The sequence below is a fragment of the Phycodurus eques genome, chromosome 16, assembly GCF_024500275.1.
Source record: "Phycodurus eques isolate BA_2022a chromosome 16, UOR_Pequ_1.1, whole genome shotgun sequence".
Lineage (NCBI taxonomy): Eukaryota > Metazoa > Chordata > Actinopteri > Syngnathiformes > Syngnathidae > Phycodurus > Phycodurus eques.
In genome coordinates, this window is record NC_084540.1 from 4,566,217 (window position 1) to 4,594,074 (window position 27,858).

The 27,858-nt window shown below is 39.4% G+C and overlaps 1 protein-coding gene across 8 annotated transcripts in view; it reads right to left on the bottom strand.

Annotated features, from left to right (window-relative positions):
• Nucleotides 1-27,858, bottom strand: part of rbfox1 (RNA binding fox-1 homolog 1) — a 343,897-nt gene that overhangs the window by 120,449 nt on the left and 195,590 nt on the right. For 5 of the 8 annotated variants that reach the window (XM_061701029.1, XM_061701028.1, XM_061701038.1 and 2 more), the window contains exon 1: nt 17,621-17,925. The exons of the other annotated variants lie outside the window; for them this stretch is intronic. In XM_061701029.1, the coding sequence (XP_061557013.1) occupies nt 17,621-17,716 (96 nt within the window). In that variant the 5' untranslated portion in view covers nt 17,717-17,925. Of the gene's footprint in view, nt 1-17,620; nt 17,926-27,858 lie in introns of those variants that run through there. 8 annotated transcript variants of the gene reach the window in all.

Sequence of the window (27,858 nt, forward strand, 5' to 3'; positions counted from 1 at the left end):
ACCACGCCGTCCAGCTCTTCCACCTGCTCACGCTCCCACGGATTTCCATCACGCATTGGGAATATAACCATGAGTTACCTCACAACAAACCATTCTCAACGACTCCCTCCGCCTCAGTCTGTTTTTGGGTCCAGTCCAATACCATACAATTACAAATCGTGACACTCTTGGGGTAATCATTGTAGGCCGCCCACTCCTGGGAAGGTTCACCACTGTCCCATGTTTTCTCCATGTGAGGATAATGGCTCTCGCCCTGGTTCACTGGAATCCTAAAGCTTTAGAAATGGCTTTTGCAACCCTTTCCAGACTGATAGACTGATGTCAATACACCCATGAGGGTCCTCCGTCTCTGTGATTTCCCTCCAGTTGTATAAAGCCATGTGCACACACCAACACTCTCACACGCCATACGTTCAAAGCACATTAAAATGGCTCTTCCCGATCTGCAAGAACATTTCCAATTATTCCTCTGAGTGCTCTTCCATCACCTAATGTCATGTATCGAGTCATTTTTTTCATTTTGGTCGAGCATTTTTAGCTCTTTTGTCCGATTTGATTTTGACGGGACAGATTCTGTTTAAGTGATTTCTTGCTTGAACAGGTCTGGAGGTAATCAGGCTTGGGTGTGATCATTGAATATTAACCAAAAATTGTGATTAGCCACAATTAAGTCAGGATTTAGCAAGGTTGAAATTACTTTTTAACACAGGGCCAGGTAACTGAAAAGTTTTCTTTTTTCTTAAGAAATGAAATTACCATTTAAAAACATGCAGCATGCAAAATCCTCTTGGACCCTCCACATCCTGGTCGCCACCTCTTCCAGCACCTTTCCTCAGGTAAGCACGATCGAACAATGCAAACTAAAACTAGCAGACATTCCAAAAGCTTCCTCCTCTTGCCATTAACGTCTTAACTACCAGACTATTGCTCTATTAGTCATTTCAAACTGCTCTAAATTGCTAGAGGACTCTTCATCATTTGCAGCATTGTCAAAAAAAAAAAAGCTTATCAGCATTACCACATTACTGGTAACCTTTCATTGCTTAATGACTGTGTTTTATGTTTGTGTCTCAAAAGTATTTTCTGTCAAATGGGTGTCTGTTGTCGTACAAGACCGGCTTCAACTTCCGGTGACAAATTCCTCACGTGTTTATGACATACTTGGCAAATAAAGATTATTGTGATTCTGTTCCAGCTTTCTTGGAATGTGTTGCAAGCATCAAATTCAAAATGAGATATTATTTTAAAAAAGAAAACCAAACGTGAATCAGTTTGAACATTAAATATCTTGTCTTTATAGTGTATTCAATTTAATATGATTGAAAATTTGTAAATCATTGTATATATATATTTTTATTTGTTTTACACAACGTTCCAAGGGGCGGCACGGTTAGCACATCTGCCTCAAATCCCGGCCTTGCCCGTGTGGAGTTTGGATTTTCTCCCCGTGCCTGTGAGGGTTTTCTCCGGGTATGCAGGGTAGGTTAATTGAAGACTCTAAATTGCCCGTAGCTATGAATGTGAGTGCGAATGCTTGTTTGTTTATATGTGCCCTGCGATTGGCTGGCGACCAATTCAGGGTGTACCCCGCCTCTCACCCGGAGATAGCTGGGATAGGCTCCAGCACGCCCGCGACCCCAGTGAGAATAAGCGGAACGGAAGATGAATGAATGAATGAACAACGTCCCAAGTTCATTGCAATTGGGGTTGGTTGTATTGCACTGAAACAATATAAATGACTTCATCAGCTCACTTTCATCAGTGTTCTAAAATAATTCTGTCCTAAGCTAATGCACATAAACAGGGTAAGCAACAGTTAGCCCAACATATATGCTTGACATGCCTAGCTGTGTCCTCCAATATTTAAGTGGTGCTGTGACAACAATCTGTTCAAAACAATGACTGACCAATAGTGGTTATACATAAACAGTAGCTCCAATAGTACATGGTAGTATTATCGAAAAACATTAATTGGGAGTAGACAATATGGAGTCTAAAATTGGAAAAGCCTTTTTCTTATTGGAGGAGAGCTCAAAGCGAATACGTTTTTGACTTTGTGTGGAACCTGTTTTGTAATTAAGTGTGGCTTTGCTGGACAGAAGTCCAGGTTAGCATTCCAGAGGCCATCTATGGACATAAATCCTTAAGTCTTTCCTTATGTGATTTATAAATACTTTGCTCTTCTCCTATATTGTGAGCCTAGTAATTAGATGGAGGAACACTGTGTATTTAAGAGTGACGTGACCAACATCTCCCATGTAAGGTATTATATAAGTATTTTACTTATGATTAAAAAAGGGCTGTGATTGGTAATCAAAAGAAACCTATCCAAGTTCAACCCCAAAAAGAAGGGACGCAAGTATTAATTCTAATTAATTTATGAAACAGCTGTGTAAAAGAAACTGAAGAATGCTATATTTGACGACTTACGGAGCAATTTTACTTGATTTAATAAATTTTCAAAATGTGTCTTTTTTATTGACTGCTGCAGCTATGATTAATGGTCCTATAGTAAAAGAAAAAATATAAAATTAATATACATTTACTCTGTTCACACCGATGGGCAATTTAGGTGTCAAACTCAAGGAGCAGGAGACAGTTCCGGCCCACTACTTCATTTTATGTGGTCCATTAAAGCATATCATTTGCACCTACGTTATGTTTCTTGATACAATCTGGATCAAAATGGCAAATATTCTTCACTTTTAATAAGTGAGTAATAACTGAGATATTTCAAGCATTTTTTTTTTAACAAATACATTTTTAAAAGAAATGGAACAATTTGGAATAAGCAACTTTCATTGACTTCTGATTTTAAAAAGTAGTTATCCATCAATTCATTGTGAATATTTAATAACATTATGAGGTTAATATGGTTTCACAGTCATAATGGCCCTCTGAGGGAAACTCTAACTACATCATGTTCCCTAGCAAAAATGGCTTTGACACCCACGGTTTAGAGTCTTCAATTAAACTAATATACAGTATGTGTTTTTGTAATGTGAGAGGACGCTGGGGGAGAGCATGAAAATGCCACACAGGAAGACATGCTAATATTACTCCACCGTGCTGCCCTTTAGGATAAACATAATTGTGTATATTGTAATATAAGTACTGGTTTATATTACAATATACAATATACACAATAGTGCATGTCGCAAGCAACTACTGCCAATATGTTGGAATTCTGAAATTCATTGGTCATCTTCTATTTCCTCAGATAAGTCATTCGAGATGATTTCCGTCTTGAAAATGAACACTTCGTCGTGCAGGAACTGCCCTTCTTCCATTTTGCTTGACGAATACTGGTTTAGAAATGCCTTCAAGACATCAGAGTTTTTGATTGACATAATTCCAATCTCAATTTCCTTTATATTTTGATGCTTGGTAGTCTTGGGTCACTAAGAGTAAAAGCTGCGCTGCATCATCTGTCTCATCTGTTGTTCACATGAATTTGACATTTTGTGTTTATCAACCGCTCTGGGAAGAAAGACTTTCAGCACAGTTACTTGATATTTTTATGGAGTGTTTACTGACTACAAGCTACTGACCTGGCATGCCATCCATTACAGTTTTACAACCACATACGTTGAATTGCCTTCCCAAAGTTGTGACTTAAACTTTTGTAAAACGTAAAAGAAAACAAAAAACATATTTCTATAAATGACATTGCTATTAACGTGGCCACAAACTAATGACAAAGATAAGTTACAAGTCGGCAGAACACAAGGATATCCGTGAAAGTAAGTGGACAGACAGAAAGGGGAGAGAAAGAGCAAAACGTAGAGAATAAACCATGGCGGTCAGGCATAGAGTCATAAAAATAATTTCAAGGTAAAGTGATGTAATCTCAAGAACATGAAAACCAACCTCTGTCCCAAAATAAAATCTAAATCAACAGTCCACTGCTATGACACGGTCCATACATCCATGTTTTCTTTCCATTTAATCTATTGATGGTCAGTAAAGTCACAGTAGGGGGTGGAGCCTATCCCGACTGACTTCAGGCGAGCAGCAGACGACACCGCAGATCAAAGGGTAATTGTGACCAAGGCATTGGGTGGGAATCAATCCCATCCTGACACAAGTCAGCTCTGTGACCCAGTACACCACCTATGACGTTAACGAGCCGTACCCGACGGAACTCTCGCGCAGCGTGCAGGGTTTGGCAACTGTTTTCATGAGAGGTCGACCAATAATCCACTGGTTTTGCCAAAATTCTAAATTACTCATTACTGATGCACAATTTGTCCCTCCCTATGCCCCACACAAACACACACACTTCTGAAATGATTTCTTCCTGGGCATGTCACAGACATGTTATAACGAAACTTTTGAACTATTTTAAATTGCGGGGGGAAAAAAATGTATCATATTTAAGAGAATAGAATGAAATAACTCTTCTTCTTTCTATCTATCTTTAATATCAAATCCTATCATTAATATCAAATCAATTCTCTTCATGCACAGAAGGAGATCCAGGAAGATTTTATTTGTCACTGCAGAAACTCTAATTGCACATGGAAATGTCTCCTCCTCTTTGATTAGTTTCACAATTGGCAAACAGTCTGCAATGTGCATTGAATACTGCCTGTTTGGTGTACGAGGCAGAAAACTACCAACATAACAAAAACCAAGATGTCCTGTTCTGAGGGTGGAAAGCAAACGTGTTCACTGATCGTAACACAGATTTGGAGCAAATGACTAATATGGTCATCGGAGGACTTGTACATCCCCTAACGCTCTGAGCAGCACACGTAACAGTGCGAATGACTGAGCAAACCAGCAGGCTGGCACTTTTCTGTGGTGTGTTTCTTCAGCCTGTAAGGCATGCTGTGACCCAGATAGCATAAAGGATTTCACGCATTTGGGATCCCTCTAAATTAAAGACGCTCACTTCTGTTTCTTCTCTCTTTTTCTTCTCTCTCATGCTCTTTTCTCCATCATGGGGAGAACAGAGAAAGGGATGCGTGAGTGGAGGATCGAAATGATGTCGTGGACGGAGAAGAGAACACATCTTCTCCTCCCTGCCTCCTCCTCCATCCCCTCTTCTTACTAAATCATCAAAAGGAGTTAAAATGCCAACAGACATAATGAGGTTGTGGAGTCTACCACTCCCCCACCCCCATTTCTTCATTTCCATGCAGCTTTCCTCCTCTGTTATCTTTTTTGTGACTCTTCTTCATGCATTTCCTCTGTCGATGCAAGGTGAAAACTGAAAATTCCAACTAATAATCAGGTTTTAAAGAAAATTTCATCCACAAGATGTATTTTAAATAACATATATATATGCAACTTTTAATTGGGGTTTCTGCTCTCAATGTTTACAATCATGCCGTTGATATCACATTTGGAATTGTATTCCATGTTATGGAGTATTTGATTGTTTTATTCATTTGTAGATACAGTATATTCCTGATTATTCCTATGCTATTTAAAGGTCCTGTATTTTGCAATACCAACTTTTTCAAGTATTTGGGATGAAATATTGTCTCTATAGTGCCTCAGTAAACATGTGAAATATGAATTAAAACCTTCCACGCATTGCTGAGATCCCCAAGTTTCTCTGCCGAGAGGCCTGAAATCAGGTCATTCAAATTTCTCAAACTTATCTACAATATTAGCGAAGATCTCCGCCGACGTCTCCACTCCCGAGCCAATGCTGTCAACCTAAGAAACCCGTGTACTCTCACAAGTGGGTCTTCTACACAGAGGCAACCAATCAGAAGAAAGGGGGTGGTCTTAGCCAAATATGGACAAAGCGGATGCAACACTGGGTCAAACAGAAGTAGCTGTCAGAGGGGCCTTTTCTAGACACAAAACCAAGGTGTCTTTTTTAAATGAAATTGACACTTTTATAGCAAGTCCAAATAGCTAAAATATGGGACCTTTAAAGGTAATTTCGCCAGTTTAAACACATTATTTTGCATTAAATAAATTGATTGTGTAAATAAAATATTCATGTACAGGAAGTCCTCGAGTTACGACACACTCGACCTACGACGTTTCGACTTGCCTGTCCATGCCTCGTCCGCCATTTTGTCCCAGCACCATAGTGTTTCTGCTTAGCTAGTGCATAGTGCTTGTCTATGTTTGTGCGGCGAGAGTATCTTTGCCTTTTTCCCCCTCCTTTTTTCACACTCTTAGCAGTAATGGGAAGTACAGCATCTTATTTTTTTATTTTAATGTATTTTACTTTCTTTATACAAAGTGTTAACCTTTCCTGCTACGGTCACCTGACCGTGGTCAGGAGACGCAGGGGTTAACTCCCTTCTCTCGTTGCACAGCTGAGCTGGGTGGCGGCAACAATAAAGGCAAAAAGCACCGATTTGCTGCTTTAATGGCTTTATTAGCTCCTCTACACATTCAACGTCAACGGGTCCTCCGCTAATCGATACTCTTCCCCGGTCGACATCACTACACTTGCCACTGTACACACTCACACCTCCGCGCAAATATAGCTCACGTGGGACAATACCTGTAACAGAAGTATTTCGACGTAAATTTCAACTTTAACAGTGAAATCCGACTTGCGCGGAAATTCGTGTTACGTCGCCAGCGTGGCAACGGAACTCGTTCATAAATCGAGGACTTCCTGTACTCGGATTACTCTGGTTCAGTCATCTCTTTCAGTTGAGTCAATTGAGTTTGAAGACTCGTAGAATCCAGGTAAAAAAAAAAGCAAAAAAACAAAAACTCTTGACTTGTGATTCCTGATTCATTGTGGAGATTTGAATCATTAATTCAGGTGATTCAGGAACCGAACAACTCCATCAAGGAATTTTCTAGCGTCCAGTCCAGGGTACACCCTGGAATGGATGCCGACCAACTGCAGGGCTACAATAACATTATCTCTATTATTTCCTGATGATGATTGTCAGATAATTTTAAAATCTAAACTGATATTAGGTCTTTCCCCCACTTCACTATATAGGGCTATTGAGATTGTCTTTTATTTTCATATGGCTATGACTATTTTCTCGATATACTACCGTTGTCTTGCCTGAAAAGCAGTGAAGCATCACAGCAAACTAAAAATAAAGAAAAACTAAACTCCAAATTTACCATGACCTCTATAGACAAAGTCTTGGTAATTTTAACCAAGAGTTAGTCATGGGTAGACAGTAATATTTTTCTGAAATCATTAATAAGCATCTCAATAATACCTGAACTCTGTTTGCAGTGGTTGATATGTTCTCTAACTCCCCTAATCAAATAGCTCCAGAACTCCCCATAGCATATAAATACAATGACTTTGCAGGGGGGAAAATACAATCCATCAGGTCAAATATCAGCACATATCAGCAAAATGATAAACTGATGCAGCACCTAAAACCACACAGGAAGAACTTTGTTACAATGCAAATATTTGATACGATTGAGAGAAAGAAAAAAAAAACATCAACTAGTTGGAAATATACAAAATCCCAACCCTCATTGATAGACCAAAATTTCATTAACTTAAACCACAACAAAACCAAGGTAAATGTTTTTGGTAGTGAAGAAAAAAAGGATTGCTGATAGTAACTACCTGGATTCACTCTCTGTAAAAACCAAAGACAAAGTCAGAAACCTTGGTGTGCTGATAGATTCCGATCTGACTTTCAGCATTCATAGCAAATCAATCACCAAAACAGCCTTCTAACAGCTGAAGAACATATCCAGGGTGAATGCTTGCATGTACCAAGCAGACTGCTTTTTTCGCCAGTAGACTTGACTATTGTAATGGTCTTCTGACTGGACCCCCCCCCAAAAGAGCATCAAACATCTGCAGCTTATTCAGAATGCTGCAGCTCAGGTTCTGACCACAAAAAGAGATCAGATCATATTACGCGTATTCTGAAGTCTCTACACTGACTTCCAGTCAACTATAGAATAAAGTTCTGCTACTAGTCTGGCGATCACTAAATGGTTTACGTCCTGAATACATGAAAGAAATGCGAATGGAATACCAACCAAACACACACACACACAAACGCACGCACTCACACCCACACACACACCTTGGTAAGATTTGCCTTTTTTGTCACAAAAACATATGTGGGGCTTTATTGTACCTCTTTTAGGTTGGCCTTTCCTCTCTTTATATACTCCTCTGACAGAGAAATTTTACTTTAGCGGCCAGGCCAATCCGCTTTTTCCTTGACAATCGCACCACGGTGTTTGTGGTTAAATAAAATAATATAGGTGGGGCCGCGAGATGTTGTTCCCTGGTAAGAATGCCAAAGGTTTTTACGAATTGGTAGGTGTGCGAGGGTCAGTCACCGACTGTAACTTATTTGCAATTGTCAAATTCAGCTTGGTTGCTTGCTGTGTAGCTGCCTTTAGCCTTGACGTTAAGCTTGACATGACATTGTCACCCTCCATTCTCCTTTATGTGGTCTCGTCTGCTATTCTGTGTATTTTTGGGAGTTGTTATGAGCAGCGCATAGAACCTGCAAGAGGTTGCGCTCAGCAGTAAACGAGATCTTGTCGCTGACCCTTTTGGTCTGTTGATTTGATAAATTTCACTTGACTGTACCTGTAATGCATTGCATTTTGATAAGTTGTTAATGTTGCAGGAAATCCACTTTTGTTTAAAAAGAACAAAAAACACCTTTGTTGTGCCATATTGCTAACAGGATAAAATTATTAAAGAAGTAAAATTTGCAGGTCTTGGTTTTCATTTTTCCTCAGATTAATCAAAATAGATGAATAGTATTTTGGAAATGTGCTTTTATGTTTCAGTCTGTCTCGTTTGTCTCTATAGGAGCTGTCCGTTCAGCACCACAGCAATAAACTACAACATTACAACAGTAGGGCAGCTGCAAAAGCTGTTTTCTATGTGTTAGAAAACCTGTCATTGATGTAGAATAACTCTAGAGTTTGTTTCATTTTCTGTGTTCTGTTTTAACAATACAAACAAGTAAATTAGTTGCTTTGTTATGCCAAATCATGCCAATACTTAAGCTGCAACGTTGTGGTCTGTACCACTGTCTTACCTAGCCTTTTAAGCAGTGTGTGGAAATGTATTTTTTTGAACAAAGTAAAGTGAAGTTAGTTGCCTTTGGCCTACTTCTCTATTCTCTGTCTTCTAATCCCCTTTCTTCATCCTTTCCCCATTGCTTGTCTTATTCTCTCTCTCTCTCTCTCTCTCTCTCTCTCTCTCGCACTCTCTCCCTTTTTCCATCTTACACTCCATTCAACCATGCAGCGCTAGCGTGTTGTTACATGAACACTCCAATTGCCTGTGTATGACTGTTGTGGAGTAGAGAGAGAAATCAGCAAGTGCAATGAAAGGTGAATGTGAATATGCATCAGTAAGTAAGATATGATGTGATGTAGGGAATTAGCTATCTAATTCCACTTGAAAGATAAGCATTTTAAATTCAATATTAAACTGTAACATGTCCTCTCATATTATGTGTCACAACTCTGCTTCTTGTTCCAGCTCATCTGAAATGTTTTGACCACAGAATTTGTTTTTAAAAAAATATATATACAAAGGCACTGAGCATCAAAAGACCAGGGTTCCACATATTATTATTAAAACCCCTGCACACCACCAGCACAAGCTGAGCTCTTAGGTCCACTAACCAGAATCTTTTAAGTGTCTCTTGGACATGTTTTAAGAGATTGCACTTTCCAGTTGGCAGCACCTAATCTTTGGAATAGTTTGTCTGAGGTATCTGGACTCTGCAGACCCCTAAAAAGCAGCTAAGACCCACCCCATCATTCACCTTTTTTGACAAGTCATGTCTGTTTCCACTTGAGTGGTTATAAATTAATCTTCATTTAAAAAGCACATTTATGAATGAACCTGTCACACAATGTGCACAATGTGTTTCATTATATGACAAGAAATACTGGGGCCAATCATCCAACACAGAGTACAAATTGTGCATATTTTAAAGGTCATTTTGAGGATGAACTATTCAGATGTGCTAGGTGGCAGCATGATGCAGGGATCTCGTCTGATGTGCGTCCCGCGTCTCAGACGCACAAAAATGAGCAGGGACGCATAAAGTACGATCAATCTGCATCTTCGGATGCGTGGTTTAGTACTCTGGCGTGGTGCTGGTAATCTGGCGTAGGATGTTTGTTTTGAGACGAGACAGGACTCTAGAGTGTGACTAATTTGGTCGCATCTGCGCCCAAATTTCTGAATGGTGTAGCAAAGAATTAACAAACAAACAAAACAGGGTACGTACAGGGGCCCAGTCATTTGAGGGAGGACAAAACATTTCCGGGACTTGAGAGCAGACACACGATGGGTTTAATCGTGGTCCTAAAACCAATCCAGAGATAGTGAACAGTGGGGACCCTCCGTCTGATTGGCAGTGAGCGTGTCTCCGTGTGTGTTTGTGCATTTGAAATGCAGGCGCTCGCATACGTGTACAAGTTTTCTGACGGCGAACCGGCTGCTGCACAGTTAATAGAATTAATGGAATTTGTTCCAAAGCCTAACGCCACCGCGACGATGTGGGAACATTTTGGATTCAAGCCAGATGAACACCAACGAGTTGGTACGTAAAATTTTTATGACGTCGCAAGAAAGACAACACAACTTAAAACGTCAAAGTGACAAAATCCATTTTAAACACAACCATCCCAACCAATTGTTCAATTTCTTTAGATGGGAACAAAAAACAAAGCGTGACATCTCCTGTATCCTGTCAGCTTGCAATTATGGTACCCTTTGCCCAACAATGCAAATACAAATGTGAATATGGCCCACGTATGCTCACATTACAAATAGTATAGCATTACTATTGTAAAGAGATGGAGCTATTTAACATTTTGGCAAAGCAGCGATTAAAGAAAGGCTGCAGACCTTTAAAAAGTAGCACACATCTTGAATCAAAACAGGTTGCTTTGATTAACTTGTGTTGTCATTAATGGTGCTATACTTTGTACTTTTTCTGAACAAACTGGAAGTGTGATTGGCAGTGTGTTGCCTGTTAAGGCATTAATGACTGTTTATACTCTGTGCCAAATTTTACAGACAGTATTTGTTTATGTGTAATTTTTGTGAACAGGCGCTGAGTGTGTTCTATTTATATTTTTTCATCTAAGATATTTTACTTATTGTTCTACATTACAATGTCAATGTTCATTTGTTAGAGTTAGAATTAAAAGTGAATTATTCTTAAAAAGAATATACTTGAATTATTACACTCTAATATCATTATATCAGTAAAAAAAAACATATATATATCGTCCTAAAAAATTCGCTATCATAACAAGCCTAAACACATATAATATACTGAGAGAGAACAAGAGCAATGGGTAACACAAAAATATTGTACAAACAGCATAAAAAGTAGAGTTACACCTGTAATAAAAATCTGCAAACTGTGACATAGCGTAGGATTACTGTATCTGTATTCTGTGATGATAAATTGCAGGGACTCGTTGTTTCTATGACATCTGCATACAGGGACGCACATAGTGTAGTGTAAAATGATCTCTCCATATCTTTATTGATATATATATATATATATATATTTATTTTTCATTTCTTTATTTTTTTTATTTTCCATAACACTTATCCTCACTGGAGCCGATCCCAGCTGACTGTGGGCAAGAGGCAGGGCACACCCTTTACTGGTCGCTAGCCAATCGTAGGGCACATATAAATAAACAAGTGCGCACTCACTTTTACACCTATGGGCAATTTAGAGTCTTCCGTTAACCTATCATGCATGTTTTTGGGATGGGGGAGGAAACCGGAGTGCCCGGAGAAAACCCACCCAGGCACGGGGAGAACTCCACACAGGCGATATATATATATATATATATATATATATATATATATATATATATATATATATATATATATGCTAAAAAAAAAAGGGTGATGCAATAAACTACAAACAAACATATGCATTGCAAATATAGCTGAATATCCATACTATAGTGTTCATCATAAAAAAAAATTAATACCTACATTATGTATTAACAATTACCTGACATTACCATTAATTCAACATTAATTAATATTCACATTCCTGTGCGATGGCTCTCTTCTCTAAACAGTGTGACAGTATGGAAAGAATATATATAAAGGTAAGGTTTTCAAACTGTGTCACATGGAGGACGATATGATCAGCCCGAGCCCCAGTTTATATCAAACCTTGTACGTACTACTGCTCCTTCTATTACCTCTGCTTCTATATCTAATCACACACACACACGCACACCCGCACACACGCACTTGGCTCAACTGGCCAAAGCAAATTGCAATGCACAGTCTTTTTCAGCTCAACATTTCTTTCGTTTCAAAGCGTGTGCCGACGAGGCAAGGGGGATTGCTATACATAAAATTATGGATAGCATCCCTTGGGCCTGCTCTATATGCAAATATTTCACTAGACACACACCAGTCAAGATTCAATGTTATCTATATTTTCTGAAGCTGCACATACCCCTGATCATTATAAACAAAAATCAATACATCTGCTGTAAAATCTCCCAATGTTTCTTGGTGTAAAAAAATATTTTATTTCAAGCAATTTCTTCTTACTATTTCCAGATGATAGCCCCCACCGCTGCTTATTATTCCTTACATTTAACGCTCCACTGCAATTCTGGTCTGGCATCGTATATATGACAGAAGAGGCGTTGTATAGTGTCCTTCTTTGATCTGGTGCCAGCAAATGTAATTTAGAGCAAACATGTATTGAAAGAGGTTTTAAGGCTTGTCAACAAACAAGCAGACAACATCAACCAATTAAAAAGCTAATGAATGTGAACTGCAAAATTGAATGCTCTGTATCAGCAGCTGTAAATCCTTTTTGAGATGCCGGTATGTTGTCTTCTGGATTCTGCAGTTAGAGAGGAAAAAAAAAAAAAAAAAAAAACATATGATGAATTTCCCTTAAACCAACTATCTTGATTTTATGAAACACTGAACTGAAGACAAAATCAATCATTTTCCACAGTAATGCATGCAGACGCTCCTGCATGGACAAATAAAGATTCATAGTAAAAAAATCTTTTGTAATTTTATAAATAGCACATTTGTTATAAAAATAGAAACAAAAGAAAGAAAAACTGGCAGGTCTTATTAGAAGCGGGATGAAACCTGTCCAAAGCAACAGAGTTCCAAAGGCACATTTCATTCCCTTCAGCCAGACAAGTTTGCGATGGACAGACTCAGTCCCAGTCATCTGTTCGCGCACCGATGGTTCCCCTGGCTAATGAGGCATCACTTACTGCTGTTGCAATTTTGACAGTTACGTTATAACATATAGCAGAGCTCATTACATTAAGTTACATTTTAATTTAAGTTTGATCTGCTTGCAGGTAGAAATACCATTTAATAGTAGAAGAATGTGGGGGGAAAAAATAGCAAATCAACGCGATAAATCCATCAGTAATAAATGTCATAATTCACTAAAAGGTAAGCAAAGAAGAAGGGTCATTTTCATATAAATTGATCAAATGTGCTAAAGACATCGCCCATCGAAATTCCTCTTGAAAATCAATACATTTTGCTGATATGAGCTGCAATTTTACGTTGCTGCAATACACCAGAGGGACCTGTGAGCTGAAGTGCCAGGATGAGACAGCCATTTTGCATTCACATAATAGCAGACAGAAAAATAAATGGTGCTACTTCCGAGATATAAAGGAATATGTATGAAATTGTGAATGTGTCAGAACTACTGACTATATTTACCGTGATTACGATTGTATAAAAAGCAAGAGTTAATGGCTTTATTGAGCAGTTCAAATCATGTATGCACTTTTATCTGCAGAGTTTGAAGGGCAACACATCTAAATTGTGCAACTCACACAATTTGTATGAAACTGTTTGTCTTTACTGTTATGCACTTTACCTTTTAAAAAGAAATACTTTTCAATGGGCCACCACCATTTGCTCTGTCAATTAAGACTGCATTTACTATGAATGCCTACAATTTTAAAATCATCAATCAATTTTGGAAAATGCTGAAAAGCCATGGTGGCATTTGTTTTAAATGAGGCATAATTGAAGGACTTAATTCAAAGGAAATCTACTGTAGTACAGTGTGCTGGAATGAGTTTCACAATTCGATTTGTGTCCTTATTTTTTCCCACACACGTTTGCCCATGACACTAATAGAACAGTCATTTTTGATGAATTAGTTAAGAATGCACTCTGTATTTTCGTCTTAACGCCTCCCACATACGTGTAAATTGACAGTATTGACTTGGTGTGCATAATGAATCTGCTCTCACACATTCCCTCGACGTGGCTACAAGTCCAGTATTTCACCTTGTCGTGTGAATTAAAACATATAAGACTAATTCATGTAATAAACATTTAATATAAAAACACATTTTCAGAATATCATCTTTTTGTGTAATTGTAACCCACAAGCCAAGGTTACATTTAAACAACAATTAGTCATTCAAAGTCACCAAGTACCACATCAAAAAAATCTTAGCTCTCCAAGTACCACCATCACAACCAACGTTAACATACAGTAACATAGTAAGCCAAAGTTTTCATCAGATATGAGGAAAAGATTTTATTCCTGGAAAGTCAATTTAATATCACTGTAAGCCACTGTTACATTATGCACAGTTTGAACATTAATACTCTGTTTAAATATAGGAAAATACCAACAACAACAAAAAAGATTTAGTGCAAATGTATTGTCTTAAAAAGTTAAATACCACTGAATTGTATTTAGGCATTGATTCTTTCATGTACCACTGGAGACCTCCTGCCTCCCACTTGTGGTACTCGTACCTCGCTTTGAGACTGACTGGGCCACACAAAGGGGTCAAAGATCATATGCCTTATATGGCCATACTACTACTGTATAAAAAGAGTCAAAAACTCATATTGCAAAGCACTAATACACTCTTAGATATGAGTACTATATATATATATATATATATATATATACACACACACAACAGCACACACGTAACACCCTGGCATAACATACTAACACATTAGCACAAATTGAAACACGTAAACATTGCAACGTGAGAACAAATGCGCTCACTCTTACTCAGGCACACTCTCACAGCCTGCAACATGAGATGAAAGTGATGCATAAAAGAATGGGACTAATGGCATAAAGTTGCTTAACGACAAATTGTGAGATTGCAGAAGCCATTTTCTCTCTTTGCCATATTGCTTTTTTTCATTCCAGGGTACTGCTAAAATATTCCTCTACTTCACACCTCCGCTCGGTTCCACATTTCTCTCCTCTTTCTCCTTTCCAAATGTACCGGTAAATTCCCACAATGCCAGGGTGGTGGGAAACTGGGTCAGAAAACTCATTGCATGAACACAAACTCATTTTGGCAACACAATGATGACTAAAAGTTATGTTCAAAGAAACGGGAAAACTTCAATCTATCCATCCATTTTCTTGACCGCTTATCCTCACGAGGGTCGCGGGCTGATGGAGCCTATCCCAGCTATCTTCGGGTGGTAGGCGTGATACACCCTGAACCGGTCGACAGCCAATCACGGGCAATTGAGAGTCTTCATTCAACCTACCACGCATGTTTTTGGGATGTGGGAGGAAACCGGAGTGGCCGGAGAAAAGCCACCCAGGCACGGGAAGAACATGCAAACTCCACACAGGCGGGGCCGGGATTTGAACCCCGGTCCCCAGAACTGTGCGGCAGATGTGCTAACCAGTCAACTACTGTGCTGGCATGTTAAGTACAATTATGTTAAAAAGTCAAAAACAATATGAAGTGGGCTCACTAGGTCATTGGATAGCGATCATCTGAAAAAAAGTGTGAACTGAAAGTGTTCTCAAATGTGTTGTCTGAGCCGCTATGCCTCATCACTGATAGAACTTGTACACCTCAGGGTTTAGTTCGCTGGACGCTCATGGGAAAGCTCTCTACAGGTGACTGTATTTTTGTCCAGAATTTATTTATGTTGACTAATAGATTCTGTGCCAGCCTTTCTCATCGGCCCTCCTTAAGACTTCCAACAGCTTGTCTGAAGTTGTTTTTCACTCCCAATATTCCTTCATAATATGACAGCTTCTTTATACTACCATGCTTATACAGACCCACCTCACCACAAGGAAATGAAATAGTTGTTCAACAATCCTTTGAGCAGACAAACTTTGTCTAAGCCCCTATTGGCACAACAATTAAAAATAAACATTCAACCGTTTCGTGATGTGTCCTTTGTGAACCTTCCACCCTCTAACCTCCCCATGCAGATCCTCTCACAATATATATTGAAATTAATCCAATTATTATCAGAATCACAGTAATGATCCCATTACTTGAATATGACCAGATACAACGCTGTGCTGAATGGTGCTTATCTGTCACGCAATATTGAAGTTACCACAAAAAGACAGCCGCGCACACATTCTTGTTTCAGCAAAATAGTTTTGGGATTGGAAGTGACTTATTGCCTCAAAAGAAAGCGTGATGCATGTTAAACAGTATGGCGCCATCTACTGGGACTCATTATAGCATATGATTGATTTGTGGCCTTTGTCATGGTGAGTCCCTCCAGCAGCAAATCACATTCTCAGTTACGACCATGTTTACATTCCACACCATCTTCATTTAATTTATGCTGCTCGTGAAATAACTCATTTTTCACATTTTATTTACAAATACACTAAGCTTGACTAAAAAAAAAAAACAAAAAAAACACAAGGCTCCTGACAACATGATACAATTTGTGATTTAAAAATAAATAAATAAACAACTACAATTTGGTAGAGCAGTTTTGTTAAAAGAAAATTATCAGAATGGATTTAATTGGATTTAAATAATGATATAATTATTGAAAACAACAGATAAGATGCAGTCACATTGAAAAGAAAAAAGATGAATGTGAAACAATGAAATAAAAAAAGCTCAAATTATTAATAAAAATAAAACAATGGAGACAGACAGCAAACAAAATATTTTATGAGGTTCTATAGTTTAAAATGATACATTATGCATGATTATCAATGTAGCACACGTAATATATATAAAGTACACCACAAGAATGCATTTTTCCAGCTGTCACCAATCTCCTTCTGCAGTACTAATAATAAACTTGAATTAAATAGCGGATTCAAAACCAAATGCAACTCCAAATGCAAAATTTTCTCGATATTTCGACAGTAATTTGGTCACTGGAGATGATGAAGTAACACACATTTCTGTCTATCAGCAACACAAACCACTGGCGGTATTTCCAGCTTTCCTTTCATTTGTCTCATGATCCCATCCCGAACTGACGAAGTTCAACTTGATAATTTGAGAAAACTAAAAACCGCAAATCAAAATCTACCATACATGCACTGTTAAATGGTAAAAACACCTTTGGCTTTTCTTGGGTAATACTCGAATCACTCGAATCAAAGAGTAAGGATGCTGAGAATCTTTTCATGAAATAAAATGCCACCAAACTCCACTTGCAAACTACAGGAGGTGAAGACTCTACTTTGTCTGTACATAGTTGTAACAGTAATGCAAGTATTGCTTCTCATTGTGTATTACGATGCTAACTATCACTCAGTATTATTGTTTTTTTTTTTTTTTTTTTTTTTTTTTCTGTAATTTTGCTGAATGAAACACATGCACGCAGTTAATCTGTTCCATTCTACTTTTCACGTCCAACAGGAGCAGAGAGCAGCACGCATACAATTCACACACTCACCTGCTGTAAATACATAAAGGTGAGGGCGGCGCAGGACAACTGAGGACAGGCATCCACGTTGGGTAACGCCACGCATGTTCCTCCGGGATGCTGCATGTTCCTTCCTCAAGATGAACACAACACAACCCCCTCGGCCCCAACAACACACAAACCCTGATCTCAACAGCAAGGGGGAAGGAGTATGAAGAGTGGGTAAAGAAACAACAGAAAAAGAAAAGCTGCAATGATTTATACGGAGTGAGCTGAAAGATGGAGCTTCAAGGGAAGCAGCAGCCAGTCCCATACAGTGGAGTACCAAGTGCTTTCTGCTCAAAAGAAGGCGGGACGAGTGCTGGCAGAGAGAGAAAGAGCGTAAGAGAGAGGGAGAGCGTGAGAGAGAGAGAGTGAGAGAGAGCCCACACTGTACTGCAGTGTATGTGACAGTGTGTGAGAGGCTCAACGTGAGTCTGATTCAGTGTGTGTGTGTTTGTGTGTGTGTGTGTGAAAGAGAGAGAGAGAGAGAGAGAGAGCGACAGAGAGAGAGAGAGGGAGAGAGAGAGCGTTTGTTTGCAACCCAGCAGTCAATGTGACTGCGATTGCTGAAGCGTAAGGGAGGCAGAAAATTGTGTGCGTGTGTGTGTGTGTGCGTGTGTGTGTGGTGTCTATGTGAATGTACTGTATGTGTCAGTGAGTTCAGCTTTGTGCATTTGTTGCTGCAAAAAAATGCTGATTTTCCTCTTATTCTCTTGATGAATTGAAGTTTTTGGACGTTACTCGAGGCGATCAAGGATGCTGACTGACTGTAGCCCTGACACGAGCCCCGCTTTTTCTCGACCACACTCATTTGCCAGCATACCTTTTTTTTTTTTTCTACAACCTTCAGTCTGAACAATACACTCATAAAGTTAAGAATGAAGAAAATGTGAATTTGAATGAGACCAATAAGAGGTAAATATCTACCAAAGAAAAAAAAAAACATTTGTAGTTTCTTGTACAATTTTTATCAGCTGCCCATTATCAGCTGCCCTCCCTAAACCAAGGAATTGGGCGCTATTTTCGTCGACAGTACATCTGCGGCGCAGACTAAATGCTGGCATATCCTGATTTTCATTCATAATCATGTTTGCATATAGTATGTTGTGAGACTGCGAGATATTGCAGCTTGTAAAATCTTGCAGCTTCCACATTTACAGTTGCCTATACTGATGATATGGCTGTAAATGAAGCGTTTTTAATTTAGCTCCATACTGAGTTTCTTCTTCCATGACTTGATAGCTAGCCTGGGAGAAGATCCTCAATTTTGATGGAACATCTGCAGTAGGATTTTTGTGCAAGTGTAAGGCTTACATTTTATGTATGAAAAACACTATATACTTTGTATTTTGATGGATAGCTAAATCATTGTCTCATTGCCTCTGTCACGGGTGGAGATAGATACATGAGGTCCGCGGACAGTCGCCAGCTAATTCTGTATTTAATAATTACCTTAATGAGTACCTGCTCACATTATGTGTTGCCACACCGGCCAAAAGCTGTGAAAATGCTTCACTCACGCACGGATTGTTGCGATTACACGTCATGCTGTTCATGCCTGCATGTCTCCAGCATGCGAGACTGTCATTCTGCCACATTTAAAGGGAATGAGAGGAGCTACTTTGATTGGAAATGATTGAAATTCACTGTGTTCACTTCCATAGTAGCGGAGACCTGCCTCTTTTAAATATGCCAGCTTGCGCTTGTCTGTGAAATTACCAAAACACAGTCTAAACCGCCTCCGTGCAGATTTACACCACCACCAGTGCTGAATTTACGTCGGACATGAAAATAGAGCCCATGGTGTTTCTGAGAAAACAATTAGAAAAATATTAAATGTATCAATGTAATTTTAAACAATGTTAGGGCCTTTCTATTTTGTCTACTTATTTTTTAAACGTTTGGTATCAATCATTATAATAAACTGTCACGATAGGCCGCAATGATATAAATATACGTCTTGTTTTATTATTGACAGTGTTTAATGTGTTGCTAAAAATAAATGCATACATTAAATATATTCTTCTGTGTTTTTTCTTAATTTTTTTGAATAAGTTTGGAAATAGGAGCCCTTTTTTTGGCTTGAGCACCTGCCGCCAAAATGTCTGCACATGCCTGGCTGGTAGAATTAGGCATTTATTCGTTATTTATTAGCCCTTAGATCATGTATGACAATCTTGCTGCGCAAGGAAATTGGCTACAACATGTGAGTGGCAACTGGTACCCTTATGTTGTATAAAAAAAAATAGGTTAGTTTTTATTATGTATATTTCTATATATACTGCAACTCATCATGAACCTCACATTAACTGTCAATAGCTCTTGTAAATGTAAGGTGGTGGCTCCATTAATATAACATATAATATAAAGTAACATTTTCCCCTCTCTCTCTTTACATTGTTTTTGTGAAGTGTTGTAGTGGTGACTTATAGGATATTTCACACCAGAATGCCTTGATAGTACCAACATAATAACACAGGATTTAGGCCTAGGGCTGGGGCTTGTAGGAGAGTGCTGGGAGGTCCGGCTTTCACACAGTCTGAAATAGCCACACGAGTATGAAAGCTGCAGTTTGCCATTTACAACAGCCACAAGCATCCAAGCAATCCTAACCCTTACAGAGTTGAAGGTTGAAGGTTCTGGGTTGCAATCTGGGTTCTCTGGATCCCTGCAACTCTAAACTGCGCTTAGCTGTGAGTGTAAGAATGAATGGTTCTTCATCTATATATATTTGCACATAAAGTGCACCCCCGTTTATAACAGGGGATACATTTTAGCCCCCCATAGGGCTGCATTAAATTTTAGACCCACCTGCAATAGGTGAAAATCATCGATATAGACACCATATAGTTTTTTAAATATAGTTTTACCCCTCCCAAATGCCTGAAACAAATTTAAACAAATTAAAACACGCTTTTCCAACACATTGTCAATTTATTTGAAGGCAAAAAACCAAATTGCAATAATAAAATAATTGGAAAATACTGTACATATTATAGTACCTGTGGACAGGTGCGTGCCTTAAAGGGGAACTAAAGCCCAAAAATATTTTTGCAAGTATACATTGTATGTGCCCCCACTTGTCTAAATGTGAATGAAAACAGATTACTTCATACATTTTCAACCATCTCAGGGAGCCGCCATGTTGAGCATAGTTGGACCCAAACATGCTAAATTGTGTTGAAACTATCATGTCATGAACCCTTACGTCATGAGTCATCCTGCAGTACTACGGTTGGAGCCTGGGTGGCGCTTTGCGGCATCTCACCCTCTCTCTCTCCCCTCCCCTCTCTCTCTTTCCAGCACCTTCCTCGGCCACGCACCTGTCACCAATCAGCCTTCGTTACCACCTGCATAAATGCCTGACCAGATCCCGGAAACTCTCACCAGAGTATTAAAGCTTCTAGAGCGGCACCATCGCTCCTCAGTCTCTAAGTAAACCGACTCAATTCCTCGTCTCCTTTCTGACCTCCGTGTCTCTCCTTGTCCTCAGTGTTCCCTCCGTGTTCCTTGCACCTACACTGCCACGCCAGCCGTCTGTTTCCCAGGTTTGCTCACGTGACATTCTGCCTATAGCTGACAGAATGCGCGAGGGTAGTTGTGACGTTAATTTCGGTTGACAGCAGAGGGGGATATTGCCTAACATGGTGGCTCCCTTAGATAGATGAAAATCGATGAATTAATCAGTTTAATTCTTACTCCACAAACGTAATATTAATCACAATACCATGTTTACACTAGTGGGGGCATATACAACGTGTTCTTGCAACAACATTTTTAAAAAATTATAAAAAAGAAGTGGAGCCTGGTGGACTTGCATGTGACATTGCGTGTGAGTGTCTGGGTGAGAGCTGTGGCTGACAGCAGTTGTGTTTTACTATTCGTCCCACGTTCAATAAATGGTTGAGAAGTGCATCGGCGACTGTAGCTCTTTTCCTACATGCTTTGGCATTACAGTAAGTGCAGTATGTATACTGTGAAAACCCATAAAAATTATCACTTAAAAAACAGTGGCGGCCCTAATGATGAACCGCCCTTTAAAGTTGTACTGGATATATAATATGGGAATATTTTCACAAGGCTGGATGCTGTGCAACTTAATTTAATCCAATTCACCATTTCAACTTTTCATATCAACCTGGTCTGTTAAGTGGTTGGGGTGCTGATCGAACTCCGACTGAATATTTTCTAAATTAGTCCCGACTAGGCTGTGAAAACAAATCGACTAACTCGGCTAGCGACGACAAAAATTGGTCAACGCAAAACAGGCAATAAAAAGTAATAATAAATCATATTTGCGCAAATTCCGGAACCATTTGGCCACTGTTCATGTTTACTGCACGGACACTTACTTCAGATGGACGCACTGTTGGGCCCGTGGAAAGGCACTGCCAAAAATGACTGCCAATCACTTACAGACATCTGTAAGTGATTTTTAAGAAACCATTAGATGTGTTATTTACATATAACATGATGAATGAGTGAGCTGAATGGTAGTTAAGGTTTTTTTTTTGTTTGTTTTTTTTACTGAAAATGGTCGCCAGCACACTAATGCTAATCACGAATGCTCGGGTATCATGCACACCCCCAAAATTCACTCCAAAAATTCAGGAAAACCCTTCTTCCTATGTGTAATGACTGAAGAATTACTGAAAATGACCCATGACTTTCTATGCATTGATATACCTGTATTTATATGCAATAAATGTAAGTGTTGAGCCTCTCCTAATATGTTTTTCCAATCAATTCTGATCAGTAATATTATTAATACTGAGGTTTACTTGTTCTTGGCTCCAGCACGCCCGCGACCCTTGTGAGGAGAAGCAGCTAAGAAAATGGATGGATGGATATTGTGGCGCACCCTGCTGTTTAGTTTTAACACTGCAGCTTTAAAACAAATGTATTTCCATTCTAAAACACATATCCTCTTATACCTCATTTCCACTGCGGAAGAATGTTCTAACTTTTACAATACTTATGTATAATACGCACTATTGACTTTGAAGAATTGTTATTTTGGGGGGGGGGGGGGGGGGGGGGGAATGCGCATTATACATGAGAAATTACAGTACCCGGCAAAATATTCTAAATAGATTCAATAGTGAAAGCCCTAGTCTCAACACACACACCTGGGCTGAGGCCGTCTGGGTGGCCAGTGAGGCAGCCAACCCTTCAGTCTAGGGTGGCGACCCCTGGCTCTGCCCCTAGCATGGGATTAACAATAAAAGGGATTTAATACTGATTTGAAAGCTTCTTCGCTCATATCCAGTCAAATTTTAATTTCTTTTTCAACATGCTACAAACTCCTGCCGTGTTTTGTTTGACTTAAGTACTGCATGTGCACAACTGAAACTCAAATCCGATACAGTACTTGGCATACTTTCACATACCAGTTTAGGCATGAGGTTGACAAAATAGTATTTAGCTGAACTCGTTTACTCATCAAAATGTGTTTCTGAATTTCTTTCGATACATTGTGCAGTATCCATCCATGAATTTCCGATACCACTTATCCTGTTCAGGGTCGCAGGCAGCTGGACTCTATCATAGTTGACTTTGGGTGAAAGGCAGACTACGTTGTGCATTATATTTTCTTCTATTTCATAAACCATTATTTGTTTAGTGATTTCTTTGAAAGCAGGGCATGAAAGAGCACTTGAATTTATGTTTCTTGGCGGCTCAAAGCTGAATGGTGAAATGCAAGTGCATGTAGAAGAGTGAGAGTGAGATGTGAAGGCAATTGTGGGTATATTATGAGATGAAGCAGAACACTGCAAGTGCATACAGTGACTGCAGGCGAGTAGCTACCCTTTATCCATTCGTTCAACTGACGACAAGCTCTTTTTTTCTCTGTTATTCTCCTCTTCCACCTCCACCCTTTGGGCACATCTTTATTTTGCACCCACACAGACACATAAACCATTAACCAAACCTGTAAAGCCATTGGCAGCTTTCCTATCCAGTAAAACACATTCTCATTTAGTCCATAATGTCCTATTACAATAAACTAAGACATTTTGTCTTAACTTAAAAAATAAACTTTACCTGAAAATATCTTCCCTATATTTCATTTCCAAATAGATTACAAACATTTCACATAAAACCTATTCACACTCACACGTTTGAATAATAGTGACCTAAATTTCAAAGTAACTAATGGAAGGTTACACTACTAGTTAAATACTGTGACGTTATTGTTCTTTATATTAAAACATAGGAGGTATATTTATTGTTCAACGTAGGGCGCCTGTACCTTGGCGAAATATCTATGGGATCATCAATTCTCAAAAGATTCAAGTGAAAGCCCTAGTCCTGACACACACGTGGGCTGTGGTCGTCCGGGTGGCCAATGGGGGAGCCAACCCTTCAGTGTAGGGTGGCCATCCCTTGCTTTGTGACGTTCTGCTGCTGTGATGTAGTGAAGTGTCGGTCGCGAATGATCCCATCATATTTTGTTCGTCTTTTCTCTGTTCCACAAACAACCAGCATCAGGCATATGCGGAGTGTTCACCCATTACTTGAGTTAGAGAAAAGACAATCTGCAATTAAGGAACATGCAAATGTGTCTACAGTAAGGCTCGGACTCGGGGTCTGCACTCATTATTCATGAGGACGTAAATAACAAATCAATCTGATTTGTTACTCCTTGTACTTTTCCAAAAAAATAGTTAAACAAATGAAAAGTCCAATTTCATTATTTGGTAACTATCTATTGAACCGGTAAGACAGCACGCTTTGACTTGACGCTCGTTTGTATTTTATTTTATTTATTTATTTTCATTAATAGCTTACGCTGGAAGACTGGTTAGCACGCTGGAAGACTGGTTAGCACGTCCGCTTCCCAGTTTTGCCGTAAGCAGCTCAAACATTTTCAGTTAAGATCAAACCTGTCAATTGTTTTGATATTAGTCTCTCTTGATTGAAACATACTTTCAAGGATCAGACGCAGCCAGTGGTAAAGTCAACCCTTAGGTTTCAAAAGATTTCTTCAAGACAGAAATAAATGTACACTATATTCCTCATTCATTTGGATACACATGCATGCACACTTACAACCCCAATTCCAATGAAGTGTTCCTGAGCCCATGCGGCGATATCCTTTACACATTGATATCGGCTTTTGATGCAGTGCCGCCTGAAGGAACGTAGGTCACGGGCATTCAATGTTGGTTTTTGGCCTTGCCGCTTACATGCAGTGATTTCTCCATATTCTCTGAACCATTGTCCTTAAACTGTTGGACTATTTTCTCACGCACTTGTTCACAAAGAGGTGAACCTCGCCCCATCTTTGCTTGTGAACGACTGAGCAATTCAGGGAAGCTCGTTTTATACCAAATCATGGCACCCACCTGTTCCCAATTAGCCTGTTCACCTGTGGGATGTTCCAAACAGGTGTTTGATGAGCATTACGCAACTTTCTCAGTCTTTTTTGCCACCTGTCCCAGCTTTTTTGGAACGTGTTGCAGCCATAAAATTCTAAGTTCATGATTATTTGCTAAAACAATAAAGTTCATCAGTTTCAACATTAAATATCTTGTCTTTGTAGTGTATTAAATTAAATATAGGTTGAACATGATTTGCAAATCATTGTATTCTGTTTTTATTTGTTTAACACAACGTCCCAACTTCATTGGAATTGGGGTTGTAGAATATTCCCTTGCTTTTTATATTCTCCTTATGCCATTATTGATCTTAAATCCTTTTATCAGTCAATCCCTTTGTAGACCTGACCTGTTCTTGCCTGACCAAGTATCGTCTTAATTAATTATTTATCTGTGCAGAGTGGCGCAGAGGCTAAGAGTACGCCCTGCAACCCGAGGCTCACCATTTCGTATCCCCGCCTTGGTGGTGGTGGTTGGGGGGGGGCGTAGGCGCAGAATGGCAGCCACGCTACTGGGCAGCTGTGGCTACACGAGTAGCCTACCACCAAGTAAGACTGAGGAATGAATGAATAATGCATAAAATTCTAAAATGTCTTTGAGTGCCTACAAAAGTGCTATATATTTGTACTTTATTATTATTTAAAAACAATTAATACAACACACACACAGGCACCAACAACAGAGCCTGTGCTGCAGCCACATCAGGATTGGCAATGCAATTGAATAAATGCACCCTCTGCCTCAGGTCAGTGACTCACTCTCTTAGGTTAGATTAGATGCGTCATGTAAAATTGAGCGCACACACTTGCCAGTGATGATTGATTTAGCCATGTTTTTACTTGTCATAGCATATTAGCATATTCATTACTTTCAAGATTATTTAAATGGGAGAATTCTTTGTAGATGTATCGTGTAAAAATGTATAACTGCAGTCATCCAAATTATTAAGCGTAGCCTGTTTTTGTTCATTTTCCTAAATAGTCGATGCTAGTTACAGTCACTAACATGTTTTGATCAACAATTATGTGAGCGTCAATATTAATTAAGATTTTATTGAAGAATACCACCATGGTGACAACAGTATGATTTGTTGCAGACTTACAAAAAATTGCGTTCCAAATAATTATGCAAGACTTAAAAAACAAATAACTTGTAAAGAACTCTAGAAAACATTGTCCTATCTCTGTCATCATATCAAGATTACTAAATAAGAATGCTATTTTGACCCAAAAATATTTTAAACATCAACTAACGCGTAAGATATTGTACAGCAGGGGTCACCAACATGGTGCACACAGGCACCAGTTAGCTCCAAAGGACCACATGAGTAGGCCATGGGCCTGTTCTAGAAATAGCTCCTCTCATTACCTTTAAATATGGCACGCGAGAAGCGCACTGGCAGTCTTTGACATGGCGGAAGAAAAACCTTTGCCCGAGTCCGAGAGGTCGAAACACACGGAGTGCATTCATTTAAGTGAAACTCACAGGAGGATAATGTAAAGTTGGCTTGGGAGGAGATCACAGATCTGGACCATGAAGTGGGCACTTCGTTGTACCCCTATGAAGACTGCCCCCCATCCGAGATCGTTGATATGCCCCCAAGTGTTGGCCAGTGGAATGATTTAATAAATATAGTATTACTACTAGTACTATTATTATTACTACCACAACGGGTTTGACACCCGCTGTTTACATATTTATGAATGGTTTATGTATGACATTCACCAGACATGTCTGCGGAGTTCAGAATCTGTCTCCCTGGGCCCTGATCTAATTCACCAAAATCGCCTAAGACCAGCGGTCTATCGACTGCACCAGACTTGCTCCCAGAAGGCGCAAGTTTAGAACGACTTTCTGCCACCAAATTGTCACTTCACCAAGTGCAAATCCAAGGACACAACCTTACTGTGCAAGTACGTCCAGCTTGGCGCAGGCCCGTATGCGAAATTGGCAAACACGTGCAGCGAGCCTCGTGCTTGCACGAAAATTAAAATACCCCAGTTTTTATACTCTGCCAGAGATGCGGTCGCTACAAAAATAGAAACCACACCTCTTTTTCTCGTCAAGTTGTCCGGATTCTGGGCGTGGCTAAAACTAAACCCAAGTACAAATGTGGGCTTTCTGCCATGAGTCAGCCCTCCCCCACTATACTGAGTGCTTTCATACAGGATCAGTGCATATTCCTCGCAATTAGACATTACTGAGGCACATTTCTATCACTACAGCATGCAGCAAACTAAGCTTACAACACGAAAAATGCATCTTCAGAACAGCTCTGTGTCAGTATTTAAATTCCCAACTGTTATGTCTTTTGTGTTACTAGGGCTACTGTGAAAATTTTAAATGCAAAACAGTGAAGGGTTCTCACTTGCAAAAAGTGTGCGCTCAAAAATGTCTCTCATGTTGTGTGATCCACAGGCTGGATAACATGTGCCACTGTATTTAATAAACAAGTAACTTTCCCATGAAGTGTCTCTGTTATGTGGACCCACACACCGGGGTACATCACCGAGCAAGGCGGGGACGTATTCCACGACACCCCGGCCAGTCTCCAGGATCCGTTCGCCCACGAGCTAGCTAGCTACCGGCTAGCACCGAGTCATAACAGCATGAAAAAGCTCTGTGACAATTCGGTGGCTATATTTCAGAAACCGGAGGCTTTAAGTGTATATCTTTTTGCAGCTCAAACGTACAGTATATGGATGTGTAGGCATATGCTTCATGTACGAAAGTATTTGATCGACAGGTGACAATGGAGCAGGGCGTGTATTGAATGCATTCAGCGGACGTGCCTACAGCATTTGAAAGCTGAGAGAGCGTCTCAATTGTTCACCCTTTTGAAGT